Below are 8,644 nucleotides of genomic sequence, written 5' to 3'. Positions count from 1 at the left end.
AGGTTGAGAGCCTCAATTCTAGTCAGTCCCTCAGTGTTTGGTTTCTTCCTACCATTTTTTCCCCCTAGGACCAGTCAGAAAGAAGCTTTTTTTTTTTTTTTTTTTTTGTCCCTCCGCAAGAAGGAGCCCACTGTTTCCTCTCCCAGCCCAAACTCAGGCCTACGAACAACACCACCACACCACACACACACCCCTCCACTTCAAGGTATAGCCAAGAGCTTCTGGAGCCGTCAGAAAGGTCTGTACCTGCTGTCTTTAGAGCTTCCAGTTTGCCCTTGGTCAAGAAATACTGTTTGCTAGGCCCTGCTGGAGTACATTAGATAATATTGGCTTCTAACCACCTGAAGGTTCTTCTTTCTCTTGTCCTTTTACTCCCTTCGTACCTTAATTTCTCTCCTTGATGTCCCCCTCCCTTTTTTTTTTTTTTTTTTTTTTTTTTTTTGTGCCTCCAATCCGTTCTGCGCGTTCCCTGCAGAGCAGGCGAGTAGCAATCCTGCTGGACCATGGAGCTGCTCTAGTCTCCCAGAAATCTTTTCTATACCCAACACTTCTCGCGCTTAAGTGGCCCTCAGCCCCCCTCCCCCACCTCCTTCTGACCCAGGTTTCTTCTTTCTTGCCCTCCGGTCGCAGTTCTCTCCTGGGCCTCAGCTTCTCTCCTGTCACCCGGATCCAGGGTTGCCTTCTTTTTGTGCAGCCGTCCTTCTCCACCTTCATCCCAGACTCCCTGTCTCAGCGCCAGCTCCTCTGCCTTTGGCTCGGGTTCCCTCATCCCGACCCCAGCTTCCAGTAGTCTTGCCCGCAGGTCCCCCGGTAGTGACCAGTGCCCGCCGGCGAGTGCGTGTGCACCAGCGCACCTCCCTCTCTCCCACCTCTCAGCCGCGCGCCTCTCCGCCGCCCGCCCCACCGCGCTGTGGGCGGTCCAGGGCGGGGCTGGGATCCGGGGCGGCTCCCGGGGCTCGGGTTGTGGGAGGCGCCCTCTCCCCGGTCTTCCCCTCTCTTCCCCCCGCCCTGCCTTCCCCTGCACCCTCCTTCTTCCCTCCGCCCGGGAGCTCTCACCGGTCCCCGGCGCCGCCTCCTTCCCTCCCGGCTCCCCGCTCCCGTGGCTGCCGCCGCCCCGGGGAAGAAGAGACAGGGGTGGGGTTTGGGGGAAGCGAGAGAGGAGGGGAGAGACCCTGGCCAGGCTGGAGCCTGGATTCGAGGGGAGGAGGGACGGGAGGAGGAGAACGGAGGGGGGGAGCGGGGAGGAGCGGCCGGGCCTGGGGCCTTGAGGCCCGGGGAGAGCCGGGGAACCGGGCCGGCGCGCCGAGGTAAGAGCCAGGGCCCCGGGTTAGCAGGGCTCGGAGAGGGGCGCGCGGCGTGGTGGGGGAGGGGGCAGTGGGCGCAGGGCCCAGCTGGGGGAAGCGGGGCTGGGGGAGAGGAGGAACCGCGGGGATGGAATCGGGGAGCGCTGAGGCGGCCGATCCCAGGAGCGTGGGTAAGCCAGGCTCCTGTGAGCCGCGGGGGCCGGGGGAGAGGAGGTGGTGAGAGGTGGAGTCCCGGGAGGGTTGGGGGCCGAGGGAGGCAGGAGGAGGGTGGGGACAGGCTTTCTCTCCTCCTCTCCCCCCACCCCGCGCGGGGCTCCGCCCCCGCCTCCTCCGCGGGGCGCTCTCTTGGTCCCTGGGCTGAGCCCAGTCGGAGCCTGCGAGGCAACCCGCAAGAGGTCGAGTAGTCTCCGAGTACGGGCCGCGCCGGCGGGGCTCGGTCCGGTCCTCATGGCCGCCTCTCACTTAGATGCCGCTGCTGCTGCTGCTACTGGCGCCACTCTTCCTCCGCCCCCCGGGCGCGGGAGGGGCGCAGACCCCCAACGCCACCTCGGAAGGTGCATCCTTCTTCGACGACCTCGGGCCCTCCTTCGCCCCACTTCCCTTTCCCTGCATCTCCTCATTTCTGGTCCTCATCACGATCCCGTCAGTCTCACATATCATCCCGGTCTGGCAACCCCTTCTGCTCGGCTCCACTTTACTACTGCTGACCTCTTTCTGTCACCCCACGTTACTATCCAGCACCCCTTTTCTCTGCCCACATTACTACACTATACCACCTTTTTATGCATTATTTTCTCCGCCTCAATCCCTTTCCCAGCCCCTCATTACTACCTCAACTACTCCCTTTTCTTGGTCCCACTTTGCTGTCCAGATGATCTTATAAGGCCCCCTTTATCCTCCTGTCCTAATTCAACTCAAATATCCTCATTTAGCCTTTTTTTTTTTTTAAATAAAAGCTCCACCCACATATCATACCCTTCATGATTTCTTTACTTTTCTTCCTTACCTCCACCCAGCACCCTTCCCTCCCCACTTGTGGGTTCTCTCATCAGCTTTAACCCTGGCCCTTTACTCTCGGTCCTTTAGCCAGGGGATCTGTACCTGTCCCCACTCCCACCCTCTAGTGCCCCATCCCTCTTCCTCTGTCCCCAGCCTGCCCACAGACCACGCCCTACCCTCCCCTGCCTCCCATTGGGGAGCCTGCCTTTTCCTCTTTCCCACCATTCCTCTCTGTATGCCTCCCCCACTCACCCCTTAGGTTGCCAGATCATACACCCGCCCTGGGAAGGGGGCATCAGGTACCGGGGCCTGACTCGGGACCAGGTGAAGGCTATCAACTTCCTGCCGGTGGACTATGAGATTGAGTATGTGTGCCGGGGGGAGCGCGAGGTGGTGGGGCCCAAGGTCCGCAAGTGCCTGGCCAACGGCTCCTGGACAGATATGGACACACCCAGCCGCTGTGGTGAGTAGCCTCGGAAGCCCCTCCCCTCTTCAAGACCATTCCTTTTCCTGCCGCAAACTTACCATTACTGCTTGCAAGTCAGCACTTTAAATCCAGTATACCAAAATTCACAAATACATTTATTGAAAGACTACTACATAAGAGCGGTTTTGCCTGTGCGGTTGGAGGTAGTAGAGCCAGCAGCCTGCACAGTTCATTTCATCCTCCCTTCATTAGGCCACTGATCATTGGCCTATAACATTGATAATTCATCTTGTGAATTATTCTCTTTGAGGATCATTAGTGGCAGATGATGACAAAAAAATTCTAAAATGATTTCATCACATTTTTGAATACCTCTGTCACCAACCCAGAGACCATATGCCCAAGAAACAAAAGCCAGTTTAATATTAATAGAAGCCAACTATAATAAGAAAATCTGATTGTGCATCCAAAGTTATATACATCTACATATTTCAAAGCCAGAGAACCGCCCACTGTAGCTGACTTTGAAGAGATCCCATTTTGTGTGCTTATAGCCCCATCTTGGGTTCCTACAATGATAATTTTTTTTTTTTTTTCTTTCGGGAATCTGTGGATGCTTGCAGAGGTAAGGGAGGATTGGAAGATAGGTAGGCAAATCCTTTTCACATGTGATTTTCTTTAGAGCAGGATGCTTGTGGACCCAAACCCACACCTGAGTCCCCTGCTCTTTAAAGGGAAAGAGCCTTCTCCAACTCGCCTCTCTTCTTATTTTCCTGTCTCTCCACAGTCCGAATCTGCTCCAAGTCTTATTTGACCCTGGAAAATGGGAAGGTTTTCCTGACGGGTGGGGACCTCCCAGCTCTGGACGGAGCCCGGGTGGATTTCCGGTGTGACCCCGACTTCCATCTGGTGGGCAGCTCCCGGAGCATCTGTAGTCAGGGCCAGTGGAGCACCCCCAAGCCCCACTGCCAGGGTGAGGGGAACAGCTGCCTGCATGCAGCTGATGAGGACGCTTGTGTGAGGACGGGAGTGGGGTGGGAATGGATAATGGGAAAGAATGGGGAGCTATAAAAATGTGGGGGAGGACATTGGAAAGGGGGAGATGAAAGTCCCTTTTTCCTCCATCACTTGCCTCAAACTTCCTCTTGCAGTCCCGGGTATCCTCTGTAGGTTGTGGGCTTCCTTCTTTTACCTTTTAAAAAAATCTTCTTCCTGCTCCCAAGTCTTAAAGCCTCACGTTTTCTCTTTTCCTTTATGAATCTCACCTCTCTCACCTTCTTAAGGTTTAAATACTCCAATTTTCCCTTTCTCTAAACTTACAACTTTCCATTGCATCACCCTCTTCTAGAATTGATCCCTCACCATTCCTTATATAATTAATTTATTGTAAAGTCTCAGAAATAAATCAAACATTGTACTGAGAAAAATTGAGAAGGAGAGCTCTGGGGGTCAAAACATATTAGGGTAAAAGACTTAAAATTGGAGGCAGCACTATCAGAAGATGAAGAACAACTCAGGGATGGGGTGGGAAGAAGACAGTCCTTTCTATACCTCCCAGACAACCTCCATTATTCCCTAAGGGAATCAGTGTTGTGTCTGTCTACTTTTTTTTTTTGCCATGTAATTCTACAAACTCTCCCTTTTCTAGGCACCCGAACTCTCTGCCATCTTCTCTCCTGGGGTGCAGTCATCCCATTCCTATGCCTCATACTTCCTCTACCCTGGTAGATTCTTTCAAGATCCTTGGGCTTTACTTTCCTCACATAACTCAGTTGTTCTGCTTCTAGTTTACCATTTTATTCTGGAAATTGAGAGTCCCATCCAGGGGTGGACTTATGACACTACTGAAACTTAGGCTTCAAGATTTCTCACCTACAGGGCCCTCTTCCTGTGCTGTAATAATATAGAGGGCTCGATGGATATGTGTTCATATGGTAATAGGCTTTTGTAAAAATTGCAGAAATAAGATTTTAACAGCAATTGCTTAAAGCCAATTGTATGTGTAATTTTTTTCTTAAAGATTCCCAATTTTGTAATATTCAGGCACCACAGAACCAAGATCTGCCCCAAACTTAGCTATTGGCATTCCTGTCTCAAATTCTGTTGTCCTATGAAAACTCGAAGAAGCAAATAAGTCCTGATCCCCAGACCCACCTTACTCTTATCCCCAGGCACCCTCCCCTCAGAAACGCAGGCTTCTGCCCTCCCCGGTCTTCAGCATGGACAGGTGTGGGAGGGGGCTGGGGATCAGGCCAGGGAAGCTGGGCGCCAGTGGTAACTCTTCTCTGATCCCCGTCTTTCCTGCTGCCAGTGAATCGAACGCCACACTCAGGTGAGATGAGAAACCCTTACCGCGTGCACTGCAATGCCCTCCCCTTCACTCTGCACCCTCCACCCCCTGAAATTCTGCCCTTGAGGCTACGGGGCGTCGTCCGTTGTCACCTTCCCCAACCCACCCCAGTTTGCGGCCACCCCCTTCCCTTCCTACCTGTTTCCTGCCTCCAGTCCCGGTTTTCCACGGGGCTGCGGTCCCTCCGTGTCCCTGCTTGGCTACACTTCCCTGGGCTCCACCTCCTCCCAGACTGCCTCGCCGGTGTCAGGCAGAGCCCAGCAGAGGGCGGCAGGGTGCTGGGAGACCCTGAGCTTCCACCACGTCTTCCCTGTGGGGTTTCTTGCGACCTTCTCTGGAACCTTTTCCAGCCTGCTGCCTCCTAGGATTTCACCTAATGGACTTCCTCAGCCCGTCCCACCCATCCCAACCCTGGCCAGGCCTCTCCCGCTCTTCCCCACATCCTTTCCTTCTGTGGACCCCTTCCCTTGTCTTTTCTCAATTCCATGTCCCGTCTCCCTTTCTCAGGTTTCTGTCTACCCAGCCCCAGGCTCCCTTCCACGACCCCACCACTCCCTCAAACCAGTCTCCCTTCCGCACCCAACTCGTTCCCTCCAAAACCGTTTCCTCTCCCCCCACACCCTCAGTGCTTCACTGTATCGACTCATACTCCCACTTCAGACCTCAGGCGCCAGCCCCGTTTCTCTCCCGTCCCACTCGCATCCTTCCCTTCCTACCTCTGGTTCCTCCGTGCTTCAGCCTCCCGCGGCTCCCTCCGCCCACCCCGCCCGCCTGGCACGCCCCGTCCCCATTTCTCCTCCCCTCGGGTCCCCTTAAGTGAGATCCCTCCCTTCCTCTTTCGTTCCTTTCCTCCTCGAGGTTGCATCCCCCCTCCTCTCCCCTCCCCTCCCCGCCCCTCCGACTGTCGCTCCCACCGAGGCGCTCGCTTCCCTCCCCGCCCCCTTCTTGCCTCCCCAGCTCCCGCCCGCCCCCCCACCCCCAGCTGCCGCGCGCCGTCCGTGACGTCAGAGCCCCCTCCCAGCCCCACATCTCCCTCCTCCTCCTCCTCCTCCCCTCCGTCGGTCAGTCAGTCCGCGAGGAGAGTCCGCGGTGGCGGCGACGGTGGCGAGAGCCGCGGGGGCTGTAGGAAGCCAACCTTCCCTGCTTCTCCGGGGCCCTCGCCCCCTCCTCCCCACAAAACCAGGGATGGAGGCGCCTCCCCGGCACCCTCTCAGCAGCCCTCCCCGGGAAAAGTGTCCCCCCTGAGCTCCTTCCGCTCCCCAACAGCTACCCCTGCCCCCCACACCATGGGGCCAGGGGCCCCTTTTCCGCGGGTGGGGTGGCCACTGCCGCTTCTGGTTGTGATGGCGGCAGGGGTGGCTCCGGTGTGGGCCTCCCACTCCCCCCATCTTCCGCGGCCTCACCCACGGGTCCCCCCGCACCCCTCCTCAGAACGGCGCGCAGTGTACATCGGGGCACTGTTTCCCATGAGTGGGGGCTGGCCAGGGGGCCAGGCCTGCCAGCCCGCGGTGGAGATGGCGCTGGAGGACGTGAATAGCCGCAGGGACATCCTGCCGGACTATGAGCTCAAGCTCATCCACCACGACAGCAAGGTAGCCCTGGACATGGGGGTGGGTGGGAGGTGGGGGCTTGCGGGGCAGGGGGCCAGCCAGCTGCACGCGCCTCCATCTGTCTGAGTCGTCTCTGGGATTGCGAGGCAGACCCCTCCCTTGTGTGACTGGCAGGAGATGGGCTGGAGGTGCAGGAGCTCGGGGAGAGTCGCAGGGGCTAGAGGTCCAAGATGAGGGTCTAGGGGTTCAAGATGGTTAAGCATGCTGCAAGGCAGACCCTTCTGCCCCGCTGCGGGAGTCTCGCAGAAGTGTAGGGGTTTCGGGAAACTGGTGGTGGATTTAAGGTATTGGGAGACACTGATCCTCTGAGGGAGTAAACTAACCCTGGAATGGGTTGGGGGTGGAGGGAAAGTCAGAGGTGGGGAGCTGGATTGGGGGTTTACATTTACCATGGTAACAAGGTAAAATCTTGGCGTAGGTTGGAGCTGAAAGGAATAGAGACAGAATGAGGAAAATTTTGAGAGACTTGAGAGCTCTAGTTTATTTATCATAACAAACAGCAAGGTAGTGGTGAGCCCTACCTGACTCCTTCTCATCTCTCTATTTCCAACCCTGTTGAGCATTCCCAGACTGTGGGATAGATGGCATATGGAGATTGGGGAAGGCTAATGATCAAGAGGTGGGCAAAAGCACTGGGAAAATGATTTGGATTGGGGATCCACATGGGAGCCCCCACAATAGCATGGGGATGGAGAAGAGTCAGCATATAGGGAGAAGAGAACAGAAAAGAATGGCAGTGGGGAAGAGGGGCAAGGAGGTAGGGTGGGGATAATGAGAGATCTTGGGGCACCCTATGGAACTTGGGTCCTGACCTTAATCTTCCCTTATAGCATTGTGGCCTCTAGGATGTGAGAAGGGAAATGGGATTTAGGGAATAGGGAGGTGAGTTGAGGGAGAGAGAAGGTAAGCAATTTTGTGTCCAGGGGTATTAGGGGATAGCTTTTAATGAGGTTCCTTTCCCACCCCTCTCTCCTACATGAATAATTGGGGGTGCGGGAAAGGATGTGACACAGGGAAGGAAATTTAAGACCTCAAATTTATATTTACCGACATGGGGCCCCAGAGACTTAAGGAATTGGATTAGGGTGAAAGAGAGTACAAAAGGTGAGAATTTGGTGATCTTACCAAAGATCAACCTTGGGGTGGTCCAAGGGTTTATATTCATTCTTTAGAACGTCACTATACACCTAGAAATAGGTGTGTGTGTGATAGGTGTGTGAGGGGACAGAAGTGAGGTTGAAAGTAGGGTACTTGAGAAGAGAGCACAAGAAGTGTCAGGAGCTTGGAGAACTTCAAATCCCCTTTGACTGTTACTTTCTCATGGTTCTCAACCTTCAGTGTACATAAGAATCACCAGAGGAGTTTGTTAAAAATACAGATTTTAGCTCCTTGGTCAGGGATGAATCCCAAGTATTTATCTGTATTTTTACCAATAGACATCCTGTCTTGCTGAATTCCTGAGCTGTAAGCTAACCCCAGAATGCCTGTAGGAAGAGCAGGAGGGTACAGGAAAATAATTAGGTATTAGGGGACGGGAGGCAGGAAGAGAAATAGAGGATCAGATCTGGTAGAGGGTCAGACTCGGTCAGAGAGATCACTGGCTATGGGGAGTGGAGTGTGAAGAAAATTACCGGGAGAGATGGGTGCAGGCTTTATGATAGGGGATCACAGGAGATAGAGGAGGCCTGGCTGTGAGCTTAAACTCATCTACCATGACAGGTGATTCCCTGGAGGTGGTGGGGAGCAGACGCGGGAACTGGGAGAAGGGAACTGGAGGAGAACATACCAGAGGCAGCAAGCCGGGTTGGATGGGAAGGCAGAGGAACCGGAATGTGTCAACTGGAATGAGTCGGTTTCCTGCCTGCAAATCCAGATCATTGCAAGAGCAAAGAGAGGGAGGAGAACTAAGGAAGTCTATTGGGGAGGGGGAGAGAATCACGTGGTGGAGAGAATC

General features: G+C 55.0%; 1 protein-coding gene across 3 annotated transcripts in view; it reads left to right on the top strand.

Annotated features, from left to right (window-relative positions):
* Window positions 1-997: 997 nt before the first annotated feature.
* GABBR1 (gamma-aminobutyric acid type B receptor subunit 1) overlaps window positions 998-8,644 on the top strand; it is a 30,085-nt gene continuing 22,438 nt past the window's right edge. The window contains exons 1-6 of one of the 3 annotated variants that reach the window (XM_031667017.1): window positions 998-1,307; window positions 1,771-1,858; window positions 2,563-2,766; window positions 3,518-3,703; window positions 5,042-5,062; window positions 6,512-6,672. In XM_031667017.1, coding sequence (XP_031522877.1) covers window positions 1,771-1,858; window positions 2,563-2,766; window positions 3,518-3,703; window positions 5,042-5,062; window positions 6,512-6,672 — 660 coding nt within the window. In that variant the 5' untranslated portion in view covers window positions 998-1,307. Of the gene's footprint in view, window positions 1,308-1,770; window positions 1,859-2,562; window positions 2,767-3,517; window positions 3,704-3,950; window positions 6,673-8,644 lie in introns of those variants that run through there. The other 2 variants (XM_031667018.1, XM_031667016.1) reach the window with 2 other exon arrangements.

Source organism: Papio anubis, chromosome 6, assembly GCF_008728515.1.
Source record: "Papio anubis isolate 15944 chromosome 6, Panubis1.0, whole genome shotgun sequence".
Taxonomy (NCBI): Eukaryota; Metazoa; Chordata; class Mammalia; order Primates; family Cercopithecidae; genus Papio; species Papio anubis.
The sequence above is the reverse complement of the archived record's forward strand: the minus strand, read 5'-3'. Positions and strand labels throughout refer to the sequence as shown.